Source organism: Anolis sagrei, chromosome 1 (genome assembly GCF_037176765.1).
Source record: "Anolis sagrei isolate rAnoSag1 chromosome 1, rAnoSag1.mat, whole genome shotgun sequence".
NCBI classification, from domain to species: domain Eukaryota; kingdom Metazoa; phylum Chordata; class Lepidosauria; order Squamata; family Dactyloidae; genus Anolis; species Anolis sagrei.
In genome coordinates, this window is record NC_090021.1 from 8,896,574 (window position 1) to 8,918,982 (window position 22,409).

Genomic DNA, 22,409 nt, shown 5'->3' on the forward strand with positions numbered 1-22,409 from the left:
TCGCTATCTGAGAATGAAGGTCATTTTGATTTACCAGATGGAGGAGTTAACAATGAGCGAGACCTTGAACAGCAATAGAAGTTTTAGCAAACATAGGCAGTTTGGGCCGCAATTAAGGAAGTCAGCTTGGATCCAACAGAAGAAACCAAAACTAAAGAAGAATGTGTTCCTTGCATCTTTGGAGTCAGGGAAGGGTTTCTAATGATTTGTGGGAGATAGTTGTTTCAATTGAGGCAATGTTGTGATAACGCCAAGTTCAAGTTTCCTTTGTTCTATGGCTTGCCTCACAACCTCTGAGGATGCCTGCCATAGATGCAGGCAAAACATCAGGAGAGAATGCTTCTGACAACAATCCAGTGATTCCAGCCATGAAAGCCTTCAACAATACAATATACTTTTAGACTGACACCTGAAGAAATGCACTTGGACCAGCTTAACACACTGGCTCTCTTTCATTTTCGTATCTCACTAGCTTGGGTACCCGGTGTTGCCCAGGTTATTTGAAAAAGTCATTATTTTGATGTATTGTCGAAGGCTTTCATGGCTGGAATCACTAGGTTCTTGTGGGTTTTTTCGGGCTATAGGGCCATGTTCTAGAGGCGTTTCTCCTGACGTTTCGCCTGCATCTATGGCAAGCATCCTCAGAGGTAGCGAGGTTATTTTGATTTTACAAAATGCATAAGGTTGTGGGCTACAACTCAGATCATGCCAGATTAACCCCCTGAAACTCCATCAGTAAAGTTTGTCATGTTGGGCAAGTTTGCTCTGGATGCGTCATTGGTGGGGTTCAGTGTGATCTCTGGCTACAGGATAAAATAAAGCTCCCACCATGGTGGGTCAGTCCCCTCAAATCCCTCCAGTATTTTCAGTTGGCGATGGGGTTCTCTGTGCCAAGTTCGGTCCAGATTCATCGTCAGAGTGCTCTTTGATTGCAGGTGAACTATACATCCCAGTACCTACAACACCTATAAATCAAGGTGAATTCCCTCCAAAGCTCTCCAGTATTTTTCTTAGGTCATGGAGGTTCTGTGTGCCAAATGTGATTCAGGTCTGGATTGCTGTAGGTCTTTCAGGCCATGTTCTCGAAGCATTCTCTCCTGACGTTTCGCCTGCATCTGTGGCAGGCATCCTCAGAGGTTGTGAGGACCACACAACCTCTGAAGATGCCTGCCATAGATGCAGGCGAAACGTCAGGAGATAATGCTTCTAGTGTTTGGGGAGGACATTGGCTGGGGTTGGGCTACATATTCATGGCGCTCGCTATAACCTGAAATGTCATTGAAGGGAGGGCTTTTGGTGACTCCTCAGCACAGTGGGTTAAAGCTGTTTGTGGAGGCAGGAGCTTGTCTGTGGAAGTGGCTCCCCAACTACATACACACATACATATTTTCCCCTTTTTATTATGTGTCTAGATATGGCAGTTTTTATATTTCTTTTCCTCCTTGCCCTACACAGGACATAGAATCATAGAATCAAAGAGTTGGAAGAGACCTCATGGGCCATCCAGTCCAACCCCCTGCCAAGAAGCAGGACTATTGCATTCAAATCACCCCTGACAGATGGCCATCCAGCCTCTGTTTAAAAGCGTCCAAAGAAGGAACCTCCACCTCACTCCGGGGCAGAGAGTTCCACTGCTAAACGGCTCTCACAGTCAGGAAGTTCTTCCTTATGTTCAGATGGAATCTCCTCTCTTGTAGTTTGAAGCCATTGTTCTGTGTCCTAGTCTCCAGGGAAGCAGAAAACAAGCTTGCTCCCTCCTCCCTGTGGCTTCCTCTCACATATTTAGACATGGCTATCATATCCCCTCTCAGCCTTCTCTTCTTCAGGCTAAACATGCCCAGCTCCTTAAGCCGCTCCTCATAGGGCTTGTTCTCCAGACCCTTTATCATTTTAGTCGCTCTCCTCTGGACACATTCCAGCTTGTCAATATCTCTCTTGAGTTGCGGTGCCCAGAATTGGACACAATATTCCAGGTGTAGTCTAACCAAAGCAGAATAGAGGGGTAGCATTACTTCCCTGGACCTAGACACTAGGCTCCCATTGATGCAGGCCAAAATCCAATTGGCTTTTTTTGCCGCCACATCACATTGTTGGCTCATGTTTAACTTGTTGTCCACGAGGACTCCAAGATCTTTTTCACACGTACTGCTCTCAAGCCAGGCATTGTCCCCCATTCTGTATCTTTGCATTTCGTTTTTCCTGCCAAAGTGGAGTATCTTGCATTTGTCAGTGTTGAACTTCAAAGTATTTCACGTTATGGTTTTCCTTCATTATCAGAGTTGAGCGAGCTGAACTTTGGTTTATCTTCCAACTCTCCAGTTCTGTATGTTTACTTATTTCATTTTTTCCCACCATTACCTGACTCTGTTCTTGAGCTTTTGTTTTCCGGCCACCTTTTTGTGGGTGTTTTTTTCATTCCTTGGCACCCTGCCTTGGCAGCTCTCTTCCCCATTACGCAGCGAAAACACTTCATCCCCAAACCATTAATCACACCTGTCCATGAGGACGTGCATCTACCTGGTGGCATCTCTGTAATTATCACTTCAACCACCATCTTTTGAATCGCGGCGAAATTGCCTAGAGAAATTCTCCCCTTTTCCTTCTTTGCCTCCCTTTGATGATGTTTGTCCTTGGCATAAGTACTGCGTCTCCAGGACTTTTCATTTCACCCAACACAATTGACATGATTCACAGTCCTTGGTTTTAATTCGTGTGTGAAGTGGCAGAGGAACAGAATGAAATGGTCGCAATTCTATTTACTCCATTCTTTTCTTCTTGGAAAACATTAGATGCCAAGAGCTCTGGCCACATGATGACAAAAGCCTTAGAAATACTATGTGTTGTTGTTGTTGTTGTCATCTTTAACTGCTAATAACATTTTGCCTTGAGACTTCATGGGCTGAGCTCATCCTTCATCTAACTTGAAGATAAGAGAAGCACTTATATTATTGGTGACTATGAGTTGAATGAGAAGTAATGCCTCTACCTTCGCAACTCCTCAACAGATGGCAGTACTGGTATGCGGCTGGTACTAGCTTGTTCAGTAGACTCTCCTCTACAGTTCCATTTTGGTGGGAAGCCATAGCATTCAACGGTTGTGTTGTTAAAGTGTGAAGTATGGAACCCTGCACAGATGGTCGGTCAATGCGTCAAGCAACGTGCAGTCATTGAATTCTTGACAGCAGAAGGTGTCCCCCCAAAGGAGATTCATCAGAGAATGCAAGCTGTTTGTGATTATTGTGTTGATGTGAGTACTGTGCGCTGTTGGGTGAGAAAGTTTAAAGATGTTGAGGTGAGAACATCTGATTTGCGTGACAAACAAAGAGTTGGATGTCCTGTGATAGCAACCACCAAGTTTCACAAGCAAAAGATTGACAGATTGATTCACGATCGTTGTATCACTCAGAGAGAAATTTCAAGCATAATCGGCATTTCACAAGGGTCACATTATTGCTTTGCTTGGCTATTGGAAGATCTGTGCACTGTGGGTACCCAGGATGAGAGAACTGTGAGATGCTGGTTGTGGAAACAGAGTGTCGACTTCTTCTGTGACGGCTTCAGAAACTGGTTCATTGTTGGCAGAAATGTATCGAATTGTGAGGTGATTATGTCGAAAAGTGAATAGTGGTAGTTAAAGAGCACATTCTAAGGATTATTTCTGCGTTTGATTTATTAAAATACTCCCATCCAAACCCAAGTAACGAAGGTGGAGGAATTGCTTTTCATTCAACTCTCGTAGATATACCTCTATCTCTGACTTTTGCATGTAGAGCTTTGCCTGGAACCTTCCCTGAAACAGAGTTCTGAGCCAGTCCCTTTAAATTCAAGATTGCAGGTATAAGCTAATAGCATGACTGGGTGCATCTGTACTGTTGAATTAATGCAGTTTGATACCACTTGAACTGACATGGCTCAGTACTACTTTGAATTGGGCTCGGTAGCGGACTAGCAGCCAGTGGAGATGACGTAACAGAGGAGTAGTATGCTCCCTGTATGCTGCCCAGCTAGAAATCTGGCTGCTGCCCTTTGGACTAGTTGAAGCTTCTGGGCTGTCTTCAAAGGCAGACCCATGTAGTGCATTGCAGTAGTCTATATTAGGTGTCACAAGAGCATGGTCTCCAGAATCATAGTCCAACACTCAAAACACCACTATTAGTTGCCTGTAAGTAAGACAGTTATTTCAGTCTCGGAGGAAGAAATTGACACTGAAATACAACACTGCCCGAGCTCTGCGAGTGCAGCATTTTTTCCAAATGAAACTCAGAGTCTTTGAGGACCGGGACATCCGTAGGGATACCAAGGTGCTTGTTTATAAAGCTAGTGTCCTCCCAACACTGCTATATGCCTTCAAAACACGGACTATCTACAGATATCACATGCAACTCCTGGAACAATTCCATCAACGTTGCCTCCGAAAAATCCTGCAAATCTCTTGGGAAGACAGGCAGACAAATGTCAGCGTGCTGGAAGAAGCAAAGACCACCAGCACTGAAGTGATGGTCCTCCGCCATCAATTCTGCTGGACTGGCCACGTTGTCCAAATGCCCAAAGATCACCGTTTCCCAAAGCAGTTACTCTACTCCCAACTCAAGAAGGGAAACATAATGTTGGTGGGCAGGAAAAGAGATTTAAATATGGTCTTAAAGCCAACCTTAACAACTGTGGCATAGACATTGAGAATTGGGAATCGCTGGCCCTTGAGCGCTCTAGCTGGGGGTCAGCTGTGACCAGCAGTGCTGTAGAATTTGAAGAGGCATGAATGGAGGGTGAAAGAGAGAAACGTGCCAAGAGGAAGGTGTGTCAAGCCAACCCTGACCAGGACCACCTTCCACCTGGAAACCGATGTCCACGGTGCAGGAGAACGTGCCGGTCAAGACTAGGGCTCCACAGTCACCTACGTACACACCATCAGGACAACGCACTTGGAGGACAATCTTACTCGGACAATGAGGGATCACCTAAGTAAGTAAGACAGTCATTTCAGTCTTGGAGGAAGAAAATGGCACATCTCTGAATAAATCTCAAAACATGGCCATGCCTAAGTACATTCGTTTTTACTTTAAGGGGGGAAATATACCAAAATAGTTTTTTTTAAAGAATCAGCCAACTTCTGTTTGGGCTTGACTGCCATCACATTATTCCTATCCCCTGCTTTTTATTTGGGGATGAGTTAACTCTTTCCCAGTTTTTACTGGGGGGAAATGAGACGACAAAGCTCTCCAGAGACCAAAACCAACCCGCTTCCATGTGCTTTTTATCCTTCGTATCCCCCTCCCCTTTGTGCGAAGTGCCAAGATTTTTAAAAGACGGTAACTTTCGGTGTCAGTAATCGTTCCTCCATCTGGTCGGGCCGGCTGCTTTCAAATCTGTGTGTTCTCAGCTGCCGAGCGCTCAGCTTCCTGCTCCTCTTCTTGGAGGATGAAATGCCAGCAGAACCGAAATTGTAACAGCATGAAAGGGGAGCATTATTCAGTTCAGCCAGAGCTTAAGCAATGACAGGGCACCTTAGAAGAGAAAAGACATTCCCCTCTTCAAAACAAAAAACAATACAAGCCTATCCTACAATTAGCAAACCTTCTGCCTTTTTTCCCTTCTTTGTTTTCCATCCAGAAATAGATATTCCACTGCTTGGATGAGTCAACAGATCTCTGCAATTTATGCATACCTCAATGTTCCTGTTAGCACTCATTTGATATCTGTTATCCCTGAAGGTCTTTCAACAGGGGTTGGGAGACAATTTCTCACTTATGCTTTAGTTGTCTATTCTTGCACGGAAAGGGGTTGGACTACATGGCCCTCACAGCCCCTTCCAACTCTCCAACTCCGTGTGTTCATTGCACAGTAAGGTTCTCAGCCTGTGGGTCCTCAGGTGTTTTGGCCTTCAACTCCTAGAAATCCCAGCCAGTTTACCAGCTAGGTTCTTGTGAGTTTTTTCGATCTATAGGGCCATGTTCTAGAGGCATTTCTCCTGACGTTTCGCCTGCATCTATGGCAAGCATCCTCAGAGGTAGTGAGGTCTGTTGGAATTAGGACAATGGGTTTATATATCTGTGGAATGGCTGGGGTGGGGCAAAGAGCTCTTCTCTGCTGGAGCTAGGTGTGAATGTTTCAACTGACCACCTTTATTAGCATTTGAAGGCCTGGCTGAGCCTAGGAAAATCTTTTGTTGAGAGGTGTTAAGATGTGCCTGGTTGTTTCCTCTCTGCTGTTTTGCTATTGTAATTTTAGAGTTTTTTAATACTGGTAGCCAGATTTTGTTCATTTTCATGGTCTCTTCCTTTCTGTTGAAATTGTCCACATGCTTGTGGATTTCAATGGCTTCTCTGTGTAGTCTGACATGGTGGTTGTTGGTGTGGTCCAGCATTTCTGTGTTCTCAAATAATATGCTGTGTCCAGGCTGGTTCATCAGGTGTTCTGCTATGGTTGACTTCTCTGGTTGAAGTAGTCTGCAGTGCCTTTCATGTTCCTTGACCAGCTGTTTACCAGTTTACCAGCTGTTAGGATTTCTGGAAGTTGAAGGCCAAAACATCTGGGGACCCACAGGCTGAGAACCACTGGCCTAGATGGATGTGTATCAGATTATTTCTTTACCATTCAACTGTATACTCTTTTGCTTAGAAATCAGACATGTGCTGCTGCTCGTGGTTATATTTTTAGTATCTCACCAGGTTGTGGCTCAGCTGCATTAAAATCACCACTGACTGGAAGAACATGAGTTCAATGCCAGCCGCGGTTGGAGTAACCTCCAAATCATTTGTCTAGCTTGCTGTTGACCTTTGCTGCTGAAAGGCAGTTGCATATATCAAGTAGGAAATTTAGGTAGCGCTTATGTGGGGAGGCTAATTTAACTAATTTATGATGCTATAAAAATCTCCAGCAGTGTGCAAAAGAATGAGGAAGTACCCCATCAGTGTCACAAGTGGATGGTGAAGTGACAGCTCCCCTGGTGGCCAGAATTCAAGCATACCCTCACGAAGCTGGAAAGTTAAATAGCCTCTCTGTGTATGTCTGTCTATATATGTTGTGTGTCTATGGCATTGAATGTTTGCCATGTATATGTGCATTGTGATCCGCCCTGAGTCCCCTGCGGGGTGAGAAGGGCGAAATATATATACTGTAAATAATATTAATAATAAATAACTTTTCTCCAAAATTGAGATTCAAAGCAGCTTACAATTTGAAAAAGTAGTTGGAGCAAGTCTAATGGTCTCAAGTAGATTCCGATTGAACATTAGCAGAGATTTCTTGACAGTGAGAGCACTTCAGCAATGGAATCAATTGCCCAGAACAGAGTTTCTCAAACTGTGCTCCTCCAGATGTTTTGGACTTTAACTCCCAAAATTCCTAATAGCTGGTAAACTGACAAGGATTTCTGGGAGCTGAAGTCCAAAACACCTGGAGGAACCCAGTTTGAGAAACACTAGCCTAGAAAGCTGGAGGGGTCTCCTTCACTGGACATCTTCCATTTACACAGAGTTGGACACGAGTAGTGCAAGGGCCAGGAGTTGCCATTTTATGCCAGTGTGGAGAGACCAAAAGGATAGTAGGCTCTAGTGACAGTAGCAAATAATAATACACTTAATAATAAAATTTATTTATATTCCGTCCTCTCTCCCTGTGATATACCTGTTAGCTCCTTTGGATGGCTGAAATTCTGAAATTAATTGACAAGTAAGGCCTCATGAGTCAATATTATCCCTTCGCTTAGGAGATCCATGGTTCCTCACGTTGTTCCAGATTTGTGAATATAACCCAGCTGCAGTTTTAGCCATGGCAATGATATTGAGCCTTAAACAATTCTGGCTGAGCATACCTGTCCGAACGTATCTCTCCCTATAAACCATCTAGGAATGTAAGATCGTCTGGGAAGGCCCTGCTCTCAATCCCACCTTCTTCGCAGTTGTGTCTGGCGTGGAAGAGAGATGGTGCTTTCTCAGTGGTGGCCCCTCGGCTGTGGAACTTCCTCCCTAGGGATATTAGATCGACCCCTCCCTCCTGACCTTCCGTAAAAAAGTAAAAACCTGGCTCTTTGAACAAGGCTTTGGAAATGCATTGCAATAGACAAACATGGAATGATGTAAGATTGAAACATGGAACGGCTTAGACAATGCTACTGGAAAATGAGATTAATAGGAATACATTGGTTATTGGTTTTTATATGGATTTTGCAATTTTGTTTTAAATGTTTTAATTTTATATTGTGGATTGTTATGGCATTAAATGGCTGCCAATTTGTGAACCGCCTTGAGTCGCCTTCGGGCTTGAAAAAAGGTGGGATAGAAATATCGTAAATAAATAAATATGGTCATCCTGCCTGTTACCTCTCCAAACGTATTCTCCCCTACGAACCATCAAGATTACTAAGATCGTCTGGTGGGGCCCTGCTCTCGGTCCCGCTGGCCTCACAAGCGTGGCTGGAGGGGACGAGGGACGGGGCCTTCTCGGTAGTGGCCCCGTGACTCTGGAACTCTCTCCCGCCAGAGGTTAGAACCGCCCCAACAATCCTGACATTCAGGAAACAGATGAAGTCGTGGTTATGGAGACAGGCCTTCGAAGAATGAGACAATGATCTGGATGGAAGACTGTGTATATTCGATTTTAGTATGACGACTGACCACTGTAGTTTTAAATATATGTGCTTTTTAAATGTTTTATTGTAATGTGTATTTTGATATTTTACCGATTGTATGTGTTTTTATGGTTGGAAACCGGGCTGAGTCCCTCATGAGGTGAGAAGCTCGATATATAAAACTTTGCAATAAATAATAAATAAATAAATTACCAGAGTTTTTGCATCTTTCCAGCTTTGGGGAATGCTATCTGGGGTACCCATAGACAACAAACATCCAGCTGCTCTCGGTTCCTGGGGGAAGGAAGCTAGGACACTCCATTTGTGAGCCTTTCCTCTCTCCTCTGGACAGTACCGAGTCCAGCTGCTTCTCTGTCATTTGAATTGCTCTTCCACTGATAAGTGACAGCAAGAGAAGCCCTTCTGTGGTTTGACAGCTACCAGGCAGAGGGAGAACACAGAGCTGTGCATGAACACAACGCCGTGCACGTTTGTAGGATTTCGGCCAATATATGAGAACCAGAAGGTGGACGGAGAGAATGAAATGGATATGATTAATTTTATCTGAAAAGTGCCTTGCAAATGCTTCACAGCTAGCTGCCGAATGGTGTGCATATTCCATTTGAAGATCAGAAGCTGCTGAAAATAACAAAAAGCATCAAGGTGCACTAAAACTCCTTGAAAGCCCAAGCAAAGAGCAGCATCTTTGCCTGATATGGGATAAAAGGGGAAGTTGGGTTTACCAAAGAGCCACAACCAAAAATGTTCTGTCCATCATTGGTGTCCTCCTGACTGCAGGAAGCAGGGTTTCTCTGGATAGTATGACTCAGGACTCATGCAAGCCATCAATCTTTCCTGCCCTTCTTGCATAGCAGGGAGGCTTCTTAATGCCAGTACAGATCCCCCCTCTTCCCCCATTACCTGGCATTATGTCGGTCCCCTGCTTTGTCGCAGAGGCGACCAGGGGAAACGCTCACGGGGCTGTCAGAACCTCCGCTCTGATTTAATACTCGCTCCGTCTCCAGCAGTTGCCTGCGCACTTCGATGAAGGGAAATCTATCTCATAGAGGCCAGGTGTGCCCAGCGAGATAATGGAGCTGGCTTGGAAAGCGCAAACAGGGTCTGCATAATTCATTGGGGAGCTCGGCGTGGTCCTGCGATTAGAAGCAAAGATGGCCAAGCGCTTGTTGATCAAACCGTAGCACACGTAGGCTCACGTACAGACTCAGCCGGGATGGAGGAGAGGAACCCTCACCTGGGCTGGGTTGATTTTCCCCCTTCACAGTCACTCCTGTTTTGAAAACACAAAAAAGCACCACTCCCTTCTCTATGGCATGGGCTTCCATCCCTTGTGGCTGATACAAGGGTTTGATAAACAATGTTTCCCAGGGATTAGGACCACTGTTTGGACTACAACTCCCATAAGCTGTATGGAAAATAGCCATACAACCTTATGGTATTGCTTCTGTTCAATGTTTCTGTCCTAGGAGTACACCTCCCCCTTGTACGAAGGGCCGTTTACTACCTCTTTCTCTATGAGTTCTTCCTTGCAAATAATCTGCTCCTTTGATCTCACCCTGAATTTTAATCATTTTATTGTACATGCAGCCTGCTCACTGTCATTGCAATTGTTCATTGCATTCTTATGTTTTGTGTACTTTTTTATTGTATTCATATGTTTTTGTATTTTATTGTGATGTTCTTTGCGTTTTCGGTTTTTATTTTACTGTATTTTATTTTATTGTAATTGGTTGTTTGGGCTTGGCCTCATGTAAGCCAACCCGAGTCCCCGTTGGAGAGATGATGGCGGGGTATAAATAAAGTTTATGATCAAGATCTGGAGAACAAGCCCTATGAGGAGCGGCTTAAGGAGCTGGGCATGTTTAGCCTGAAGAAGAGAAGGCTAAGAGGAGATATGATAGCCATATATAAATATGTGAGAGGAAGCCACAGGGAGGAGGGAGCAAGCTTGTTTTCTGCTTCCCTGGAGACTAGGACGCGAAACAATGGCTTCAAACTACAAGAAAGGAGATTCCGTCTGAACATGAGGAAGAATTTCCTGACTGTGAGAGCCGTTCAGCAGTGGAACTCTCTGCCTGGAGTGTGGTGGAGGCTCCTTCTTTGGAAGCTTTTAAACAGGGGCTGGATGGCCATCTGTCAGGTGTGATTTGAATGCAATATTCCTGCTTCTTGGCAGGGGGTTGGACTGGATGGCCCATGAGGTCTCTTCCAACTCTTTGAATCTATGATTCTATTATTATTATTATTATTATTATTATTATTATTATTATTATTATTATAGAGAATGTGACGGGGATCACATTTCTGTGTTCTACACAAAAATATTAATTATGTTTGTATCTTACTAGCATCTTTTAGTTTTGCAGATGGGCAAGATTGTCCACATGCCAGCTTCAGGGATTAAAGCCCTTCAGTCAAGATATATTAATTAATGTCCTACTCCTTCCTAGCATTGGGAATCAAAATGGCTCACAAATTAATAAACAATGCAATTAAAATAATATTTATTTATCGTATCAGGAGCAAACCAAGGGTACAGTTGTAATGTATTTAAAAAACACAAAGTTTTTTTAAAAAAAGCTTGGCATTATATTAAATGTCCTTTGCCCAGTAGTTGGCCACTTGGAGTGCCTCTGGTGTTGCTGTAAGAAGGACCTCCTTTGTGCATGTGGCAGGGCTCAGGCTGCATTGTAATAAGTGGTCAGTGGTTTGCTCTTCTCCACACTTGCGTGTCGTTGACTCCACTTTACAGCCCCATTTCTTAAGGTTGGCCCTGCATCTCGCGGTGCCAGAGCACAGTCTGTTCAGAGCCTTCCAAGTCGCCCAGTCGTCTGTGTGCCCAGGAGGTATTATCACATTCGGTATCAGCCATTGATTGAGGTTCTGGCTTTTAGCCTGCCATTTTTTGACTCTCACTTGCTGAGGTGTTGCTGTGAGTATCTCTGTAGGAAACTATTTTTTGATTTAAGGCATTAGCATGCTGGCTGATATCCGAACAGGGGATGGGCCAGAGGTGTCACTGCCTTGATTCTTTCACTATTGGTTGCTACTTCCCAGCGGATGTAAGGTGGTGCAGTACTGGCTAAACAGTGTGATTTCTTCGGTGGTGTAGGGCGCAGACATCCCGTGATATTGTGGCATGTCTCATTAAGAGCCTTATCCACTGTTTTAGTGTGGTGAGATCATTAAAATCATAGTAAGACACATATTAAAAGGGGATAAAACTCAATACTATTATTAAAACATACATACATACATATCCAATCCCAGTTAAAACAATGCTGTACCCCATGGCCATAACCAGCACTATGAATTATGCCCAGAAACAAATTGGCAGGAGAGTTGTGTGATTCCTTTATCCAGCAACAGTTAACAATCTTTATGAGACTAGATCAAGTGCACACCTCACTCCCCCCATCCTGTTCTTTCCTCATTGCTCTTGTTACTGCCTCTTGGCTTTCCATGTCCCCATGAATCCCTCTGGATCAAGGGCACATTGCTAGCTGTAGGGCAGGCCAGCAGGTGCTGCTCGCTTTTGGCGCCATGACTAGATATTTGTAGAGGGCATGTGGATAGGCATCAATGGGGAGCAGAGAGCATCAAGGGGCATTTGGTCAAGGCGCACTAGGTCAAGGGGTTCCTCGTTGGGCTGTAAACCATTGGAGATGCGTAACAGTGCTAACCTCTAATGTGACATGAAGCTCATCTTGAGTTACAGAGAAGGCACTTTGTCTCACGCTAAAGTTTCCTCATCCCTTCTTAAGTATTTAAAAGAAATGACCGGATGCATCATAGTCTGCCTTTCTGAAGGGTCTTTAAGCCTGACTTGCAAGGAAGAAAAACCCCTAGTCTTGTCATTTCCTTCTTTGCATTTTCAACCAGAAAAGGTAGGGGAAACATCAAGATACATGTCTGGGTTTCTGGAACTCAGTGGGATTCACTTTTTAGAAGGCGCATAAAATCGTAGTTGGAAGAGACCTCAAAGATCACCCAGTCCAACCCATGCAGACATCTAAAGCACTCCTGACAGATAACCATCCACCCTCTGTTTAAAAACCCCTAGAGAAGAAGGCTCCACCTGACTCTTAGTCAGCAACGTCTATAGCTAAAGTACTCTTACTGTCAGGAAATTCTGCCTAATATTTAGGTGGAATCTCTTCTCCAGTCATTGCTCCATGTCCTGGTCTCTAGAACAGCAGAAGGCAAGCTGCCCCCCTCCTCAATGTGACATTCTGTTCAATATTCAAACATGGCTATCATGTCTTCAACTCTCAGCCTTCTCTTATCCGAGCTAAACCTACCCATCTCCCCCAGCTGCTCCTCAGAGGGACTCATGACTTTTGGTCTCTCATTCTACAGCAGTAGTTCTCAACCTGTGGGTCCCCAGATGTTTTGGCCTATAACTCCCAAAAATCATAACAGCTGGTAAACTGGCTGGGATTTCTGGGAGTAGTGGACCAAAACACCTGGGAACCCACAAGTTGAGAACCCCTGTTGTAGACAGTTTGTCAATATCATTCTTGAATTGTGATATCCAGGGCTCCTTTTTCATAATCTCAGCATCTCCATGGTCATCATAATTGGCCTTTCCTGGATAATAGGAAAGGAAAGTGCTTGATATGTTAGGAAAAATCCAGCTCTGGGAAAGGAAAAAAAATATTTGTTTGTTCCATAAAGAATCGTAAGGAATTGCCTGTCACAAGAAGAATCTGACAAAGGGAAAATAGGATTATCCATTGTTGTTGTTTATTCATTCAGTCGTTTCCGACTCTTCGTGACCTCATGGACCAGCCCACGCCAGAGCTCCCTGTTGGCCATGGCCACCCCCAGCTCCTTCAAGGTCAATCCAGCCACTTCAAGGATACCATCCATCCTCTTTGCCCTTGGTCGGCCCCTCTTCCTTTTTCCTTCCATTTTCCCCAGCATCATTGTCCTCTCTTAAACTTTCCTGTTTCCTCATTATGTGGCCAAAGTACTTCAACTTTGCCTCTAATATCCTTCCCTCCAATGAACAGTTGGTCTTTATTTCCTGAAGTATGGACTGATTGGATCTTCTCGTGGTCCAAGGCACTCTCAGAACTTTCCTCCAACATCACAGTTCAAAAGCATCTACCTTCCTTCGCTCAGCCTTCTCTCAGGATTATCCATAGTCTGAAGCTATAAAGATTTTGCGAACCAGTTGCTTGGGAACATGAACAGGAGTGTGATATTTTGCTCATCTCCTGCTTTGCTTTTCTCCAACTACTTTGGGGAAAAGCGGTTCTGAACTAGGTTGTTCTGGGATCTGATCCATGATATCTCATGTTGTTTTCTTTTGCTATTTGGAGGCTCAGGGAGGAATTGGTGTTCCCACTGCAGTTTTAGTGCCTATCCAAGATTCCCACATAGACTTTAAGAGTTTACATGTCACCAAAGCCTCATCCAAAAAGAGTACAGATCTGTTCCCTTTGAAAAAGGGTAGGTGATGTTTTTGCATCCCTGTCAGAGATGTTGCACGCAACAAGAGTGATTCAGAATGAAAGCTGGAAGGGCGGGAGATGTGTTTATGCTGGGATTGCCAAAAAGAGACTGCCACGCAGGGGGAAGAGGCAGGGCTCAAGGTGCGAAAGAAAGTTTGGGATGCTCTTTTCATCCATGCCCTTCTTTCCCCCACCAAGACTTTGTCATTTCAACAAAAAGCACAACTGACGCTGACATCAGGGGGAGGCAGGAGGCCTCTCTCCAAAGTTCCTGTAATAATCCAAGGGAACAGTTTTGAGATTTCACAACGCTCTCCGCTTCCTAATTAGGACAAGCTTAAAAGGGAACAGTTGGCGTTCCCGTTGGTGAGGGCCATGTGTTACCTGCAAGCAGGCCAAGTTGAGAATGAAACTGATTTCTCTCTTACCTACGTTCCGCGTTCAGCAGCTGCTCCGAACAGGTGCTCACTCTTTTCGGAGCAGATGGCCCCAAAAGTGGGTTGGTTGGCAAGTTCCTCTACAAAGCAGCCCTTCTTCTCGCACGCATTGATGTAGATGCAAAGAGGCACACGCAAGCAGGAGCCTGGGTTTGTTTTTGTTGCGGTGGTTGCAGTTGTTGCTACACAGCACCTTAAGCTTCTTATGGAAGATCAATTGCGGGCAGGTCTTGGGTTGGGATGTGGACTTTCATAATCTCAAACTTAGTTTGTGATGCAAGGTTGACCAAATCTCAATATCTCTCCCCCCCCCCCCCCCCTTCACACAGGCACACATACACACCGCAGCAATCCAATAAAGGAACCATGCATTGAATTGATGGGTAGCTCTGAAGGTCCACACAATTCCTAATATTTTGAACAAAGAAACAGAAGATTTTGAACTGAGATCTGAAGCCTGCTTTTAGTTTAGGATACTTGGGTGCCAGCAAATGCTGTTGTCATCAAGCAGTGTTGATAACCATGTTGGGCCTTTTAGCGTAGTTCTGGTAAACCTTCAAACAATATTTCTAAACATTATTTGCTCCTTCAGGTGGGGCAAATATCTTGGGTAAGTGAAGTATTAGGTCCTTTTTACACTGCCATATAAAATCTAGATTATCTGCTTTGAACTGGATTATATGGCAGTGTAGACTCAGATAATCCATTTCAAATAATAAGATAATGTAGAATCACTGCTTTGATAATCTGGATTATATGGCAGTGTAGGAAGGGCCTGAAAACAATTTTTTAAAAAATCTGTCGGCACTGGGGTTGCTTCAATCTTCAAGATTTTGAATGCAAACTTGACACAATCTTTACCTCTTTGGGTAATGTCCATTTCAGTATGTAGTTCTGGAACCAAAGCCCTATGAGAAATCCCTTAGGAAGCTGGATATGTTTAGCTTGGAGAAAATGAGTTTACGAGGTATCATGATCACTGAGTTTAAATACAGTATTTACAAGAGGACATTGAGAAAGGACCAAACTTTTTCTGCTGCTCTGGAGAGTAGTAACTTTCTAACTTGGGGGCCGCATGGTGGGCAAGAGTGGGCTGGGCAGGCTGGGAGGGGGACATCTCCCCAAGTTTCTTTTCAGAAGCAGAAAGTAAAGAAAGACAGGAAACGTTGGGATTCCAAAAGGGTTGGTCTTGGTCAGGATGAGATGGTGGATGGGAGAGAAAAAGCATATCCATTAGATCCTGTATTGCCTACTCCTGATTTAAATCCTAGTGTTGGAAGAGTTCAACTCCCTGCCATGAAGGAAGGCACAATCAAAGCACTCTCTGAAGGCTATGGGAAAGCCTTCAGAGAAGGAGACTCCATCACACTCCAAGGCAGCCTATGCCACTCTCCAGGAAGTTCGTTCCTAATATTTTCAGCCAAACCTTTTTCCCTGCCATTTGAAACAATTGATCCCTTGTGCCCTGGTCTCTAGAGCAGTGGAAAGCCAGCCCCCCCCCCCCCAATTGGACACACTTTGAAATCTTGAAACATGATTGTCATGTTCTCTCTCTACCTACTCTTCTCCCAGCTAAACATCCCCCAGGAGGAAAAAGAGGGGAGGAAGAGAAGGATAAAAGGAAGGGTGGAAAGTAGTGGAGGGAGGGAGGGAGAAAAGAGAGAAGGAAGGAAAGACAAAAGGAAAAAAGGAAGGAGAAAAAGAGAGGGAAGGAAGGAAGAGTGAAAGGGTGAAAGGGAAGGAAGGAGGGAGGGAGAAAGAAGGAGGCAAGGAAGGTAGGGAGAGAAGAAGGAAAGAGAGAAGGAAGGAAGGATGGGATGGTGAGAGAGAGGAGGGCCTGAGAAAAGAGCCCAAGGGGCCGCATCCAGCCCCCAGGCCTGGGTTTTCCCATACCTGGTATAGATTCACCCATAGTTTAACTGAATGGCTGTTTAATATTTTAATTATTTTTTAATGTTTTTCTTGTTAACTCGGTATACCCCTCACCATGCAGTAACATACAAGGTTGAATGGGATGCGCCTGATGCAGACTCCTATGTAGAGGTTGAAGAAGGTTTCTTTTTTGGACTACAGCTGCCAGAATCCCCTAGCCACTGTAGGAATTGTTGAACAGCAAAGAAACTTTTCCCAAGCTCTGCTTTTGCATCAGCATCATCCTCTTGTGAATTCAGTGGCCTTGCATTTTATGTTTATGTCTTATAACTTGAGTGAACATCCTATTTTGAACTCTGAATAGCTCCACACAGTCAACTCCTGGCTTCCCAAAGTTGCTGAAAAATTATCTAGTCTTTTCTTTGCACTCCATCCCCACAACGCTAGCTTGCCTCCTTTGTACCACGTTCTGGCCTGTCAGTGCTTCCTCTCTCTTCCTTTCTTTAACACTCGCCCATTCTTTTGCCTTGCAAGCCACACAAATCCAGTGCAAGCCTCAGCAAGGGAGGTGCTGACCAGTGAAAGCTTTGCTCATTTCCTTTCTCTCTGGGCACAAAGACCCCGGTGCTTGCTTGGCTCCGCTGTTCATTTGAAACCAACCACTGGCGCCAAGGCGACCAGATGAGACTGACATCTGTCTCTTCATTTCTTGCCAAGCCACTGCTGTTCCAGGGCTGGCAGGGAGGAGAGGCCTGGCAAATGCCAAGTTCTTTTGGAAAGTCATCCTACATTCCTCACACTCTTCTTCCTCACCCCCCCCCCCCAACATCTTGCCTGCTTCTCTTCTCAGATACATCAAGAGCATGACAAGCTCCTACCTGGAAAGAAATAAGGAAGAATGTCTCAGTCTTGTCATGTGCTTTCAAGTTGACTCTAACTTATAGCAATCCCATCATAGGGTTTCCTTGACCATAATTGTATGGATTTGGTTTTCCATTGCCTCCCTCTTGGGCTGAGAGGGTGTGACTTGTTCAAAAAGTCACCAAGTGGGTTTCTCAAGAAGGGATGCAAACTCTGATCTTGTTGCCCAACCCTCAACCACATTGGTGATGAGGAAAAAATGACTGAAATGAGTTGGGGAATGGATAAAGTGCTTTACTCACTTAGGCAATTCCTTGTTGTCCAAGTATGATGGCCTTCCAAGTGTAGGGTCTTGGCAGTGGGTCCGTAGGTGACTGTAGAGCCCTCTTTTTGACCCACATGTTCTTCCATAATGAGGACATTGGGTTCCAAGTGGAAGGCAATTCCAGTCAGGGTTGGCTTGCAAAATGATGGGGACAGAGACCAAACAATTGCAATATTTAGCCTGGTGGGTTGACAAAGGGGGTCTAAGAAGTTCTTAAGTGGAGCAGAGGTTTTCAAACTGTGTATCACAACACGTTAGTGTGCCAGCTGAAGTGTGTAGGACTTAATGAGGAACCTCTGAGTGTATGCGAAATAGGCAATCATATATTGTTTAAAATGTAACTTGAATGGGTTGTAGGGTTTTCAGGCTATATGGCCATGTTCTAGAAGCATTCTCTCCTGACATTTCGCGGGCATACTGGTGAACATCTTGCTCACTGGGGCATCAGGGAAAAGAAAATTGAAAGCATTCAATGTGTCCCAATCAACTTTTTTGGAGACATAAGCCAGTGCAATTCCAGGCTGCATCATCAGGAGTGTAGTGTCTAAACCAGTGGTTCTCAACCTTTGGTCCTCCAGGTGTTTTGGACTTCAGGTGTTTTGGATAAACTAGCTTGGATTTCTGGGAGGTGAAGTTGAAAACACTTGGAGGAGCACAGTTTGAGAAACACTAGACTGAGGGAAATACTATTACCACTCATTTTTGCTCTTGTGAGGAGTGGTTTAGAGAGCTGAATATGTTTAGCTTGGAGAGGAGACATTAAGAGGGTACATGATAGCCATGTTTAACTCTCTGAAAGAATACCGCGTTGAGGTTTCCTGACTGTAAGAGCTGTTCAACAGTGAGATACGTGGCTGTTTGGGAGCCCAGCGGACCCTCCTTCTCTGGAGAGTTTTAGATGGCCATTGGTCAGGAAGGCTTTGATGGTATATTATTGGATAGCAGAATAGGGTTGGAGTGGGTGCCCTTGTCATCTGTTCCAACTCTAGGATTCTATTATTCTATTCTAAGATTGGAAGCCCCAGTGGTGCAGTAGGTTAAACCGCTGAGCTGCTGAACTTGCTGACCGAAAGGTCGCAGGTTTGAGTCTGGGGAGTGGCATGAGCTCCCGCTGTCCGCCCCATCTCCTGCCAACCTAGCAGTTCGAAACATGCAAATGTGAGTAGATCAATAGGTACCATTCCAGTGGGAAGGTAACAGTGCTCCATGCAGTCATGCAGGCCCCATGACCTTGGAGGTGTCTACGGACAACGCTGGCTCTTCTGCTTAGAAATGCAGATGAGCACCAACTCCCAGAGTCAGACACGACTGGACTTAATGTCAGGTGAAAATCTTTATCTTTACCTATTCTATGACATGGTGAACAAATCATAGCATGGTTTTCTGTTATTCATCTTTCTATAGGTCACATTGGCCAGACTGGGCAGCTAGAAGTTTCTGTGTCCATCAAGGCTGGTTGACCTAAGGGCACCTCTTGAGTGAACGAATATTCAGCTCCCTTGGTGCTGGAAAGTTGAATTTCTGCTCAAGAGCACTGTAATATTTCTGATACCAGAGGAGAAAACCCCAATGCTTAAGATGCATTTTTGATGCTCTCTTCTATTTCAAGGTCTGACAGGGCTGTCCTGAGCCACAGATCTGTTTTATGTGTGTTAGCAGAGGCTGTGCCAGCTGACCAATGCCAGCAGATCAGCATCTAGGCTGCCTTCCCTGATTCATTATGTGCCAGCAGTATATCTGAAGTTGGTAGCCGAGCTGGCAACAAACATGGGGGGAGGCTATAAGGAGACCGGTCGGGACTGAAGTCCTTCTTTTTATCCTCTGTAGAAGAACAGAACTGAACAACAAGTCTCTGCCCTCCCAATTGCTTTGCTTCTCCTGTTTCCGGATCACAGGTTACCGAGTGTAGAGAAAAGAGACTTTGTTTTCTGCTTTCCTGGAACCACATAAAGGAAACTTGACATTGTGAAGACACTCGGGTCTTATCTAGCCTGTTCTCTCTGCTTTAAGGGCTATGATTCACTGAGTCTTTAGGAAGGGTAGGTGAAGTGGGAGAATACGGACGGAAAACATCTTGAAATGTGGCATTCCAGTTTGGATGAGATTACTATGCAGGGAATCAGCTTAGGCATGCAACTGCTGCTCTCCAATCTCGTCTCTTTCTTTAAAAGTGGGTCTAGTAAATAGGGGGTGTACTGCTTTATATTCATGCTGTCTCTTTGTTACTGTTTGCCATCAAGTCAACCTTGATTTATGCCAATACTATGAATGAGAGGTCTCCAAGACCTCTGATCTTGCAAATTCTGGGTAGCTATGGCATCTTTGTTTGCAGTCTCACACTTTCCCTACCACTTTCAACATTATCTATCATTATTATGTTTTATTTTCCCAATGGGTCATGTCACCACATGATACATCCAAAGTATGATAGCCCCATTTTGGCTTCTAGTAAACTTCATTGCTCTCAGTTCCATTCATTCGGTCTTTTAGCAATTCATTGGATTGGTAAATCTCTTCTCCAGCATTAGGGTTGATTCTCTTCCAGCCAAGGTTTGGTGGGCATTGACCTTGAGTTTTGGAGTTGTAGTTCACCTACATTCAGAGAGCACTGTGAAATCAAACAATGATGGATCTGGACCAAACTTGGCACGAATATTCCATATGCCGAGATATGAACACAGATGGAGTTTGGGTAAAATAGACCTTGACATTTGGGAGTTGTAGTTGCTGGGATTTGTAGCCCTTGGGCTGAGAATTGCGGTATATAAGAGCAGTAAATAAATAAATAAATAGTTCACCTACAATCAAAGAGCATTCTGAACCTGACCAATGATAGAAGTGGGCCAAATGATGGATCTGGACCAAACTTGGCAAGAATACTCAATATGCCCAAATGTGACCACTGGTGAAGTTTGGGGAAAGTAGACATTGACATTTGGGAGTTGTAGTTGCTGGGATTTATAGTTCACATACAGTCAAAGATCATTCTGAATCCCAACAATGATAGAATTGGGCCAAACTTCCTACACAGAACCCTCATGACCAACAAAAATACTGTGTTTTCTGGTGGTCTTTGGTGACCCCTCTGACAACCCCTCATGACCTAACCCCCAGGTTGAGAAACGCTGCTCTAGTGTGACTCTGCTCAACATCCTCCAGTCACACTGGACAACCTAGGCCCCATTTACACCGGCATATAATCTAGTTTTTGTATGCAGATTATCTACTTTAAACTGGATTGTATAAATTTGCACTTCCATATAGTCCAGTTTGTATTCGTGTTTTTTCAGTTTCATGGGAGCCCTGTGCTCCTAACCCCAGAGAATGTGGAGGGCTGACTGTTCTTTCTTTTTCCCATTGATGACGGGCTTCTTTCTTTCTGGCAGATGCTGACGGAGAAAGGCTTTGGTCCCATCACTACTGAGATCCGTGAGGCTCCGGAGTTCTACTACGCAGAAGACTATCACCAGCAATACCTGAGCAAGAACCCCAAAGGCTATTGTGGCCTCAGAGGCACTGGGGTCACCTGCCCCTGTTGATCTGGCCCACCCTTAACACGGCAAATGAATGCTCCTTTGATTTGTTCCATGGTTTGCTTTTAATGATATATATATAAATACCCGCCCTGAAATCAGTGGTACTGCTTTGCTGGTAGATGAGTTGAATTGGGAAGCCTAGTTGAGAATTTAGGGGAGCTTTCCAAGGTGCTAGACCTGCTTGAGAGGTCTAGTTCAGCAGCTTTTGCGCTTCCTTTGAGGTTTTTTGCTAAAACCTGGTACAGGCCACTGCCCCATTGACATGCAAGCCAATTTGCACTCTCGCATTTCATAAAACAAAGCAGGGGAAATCGTGTCTTTGAATGACTTCTCACTGCAAGTTGAAAATATTTGGACTCTTCTAGCCTAGTCTGGTGTATTAGCTTTCTATACAAACTAATTATCTATATACAAAGTTCCTCCCTCCCTCCTTTCCTTCATTCCTTTCCTTCTTTCTTACCTCCCTTCCTTTCTTCTTCCCACTTCCTCTCTTGCTTCATCTCTTTGTCTTTTCCTCCCTGTTCCTTTCTTCTTTCCCTTTTCCTTCTTCCCTCCATCCCATCCTGCCACTTCACTTCTTCCCTCCTTCGATCCCTCCTTCCTTCCATTCCTTTCTTCTTTTCTTCTTCCCTCTCTTCATCCCTCTCTTCCTCTATTCATTTCTTCCTCCCTTTGTTCCTTCATGCCACTCTACCTCTCTAAGCAAAAACTATTTGCAGAATTTCATCTGCCACAAAAGGGTGCAGGATTCCCTCCAACAGTCCAAGATATTCAAATGGTCCCTAGAAAATCAACATGGAATCATATCATGTTAGAAAAAAAGTTTGGTGGGTTCCTCATTTTGTCGAAGGCTTTCATGGCTTGAATCACTGGGTTGCTATGAGTTTTCTGGCTGTTTGGCCATGCTCCAGAAGCATTCTCTCCTGACATTTCACCCACATCTATGGCAGGCATCCTCAGAATCATAGAATCAAAGAGTTGGAAGAGACCTCCTGGGCCATCCAGTCCAACTCCATTCTGCCAAGAAGCAGGAATATTGCATTCAAATCTCACCTGACAGATGGCCATCCAGCCTCTGTTTAAAAGCTTCCAAAGAAGGAGCCTCCACCACACTCTGGGGCAGAGAGTTCCACTGCTGAACGGCTCTCACAGTCAGGAAGTTCTTCCTCATGTTCAGATGGAATTTCCTTTCTTGTACTTTGAAGCCATTGTTCCGCGTCCTAGTCTCCAGGGAAGCAAAAAACAAGCTTGCTCCCTCCTCCCTGTGGCTTCCTCTCACATATTTATACATGGCTATCATATCTCCTCTCAGCCTTCTCTTCTTCAGGC

The 22,409-nt window shown here is 44.5% G+C and overlaps 1 protein-coding gene across 2 annotated transcripts in view; it reads left to right on the plus strand.

The window, feature by feature from the left end:
- MSRA (methionine sulfoxide reductase A) overlaps window positions 1–21,175 on the plus strand; it is a 240,116-nt gene extending 218,941 nt beyond the window's left edge. For both annotated transcript variants that reach the window (XM_060754659.2, XM_060754660.2), the window contains exon 6: window positions 20,931–21,175. In XM_060754659.2, coding sequence (XP_060610642.2) covers window positions 20,931–21,083 — 153 coding nt within the window. In that variant the 3' untranslated portion in view covers window positions 21,084–21,175. The remainder of the gene's footprint in view (window positions 1–20,930) is intronic.
- Window positions 21,176–22,409: the final 1,234 nt, after the last annotated feature.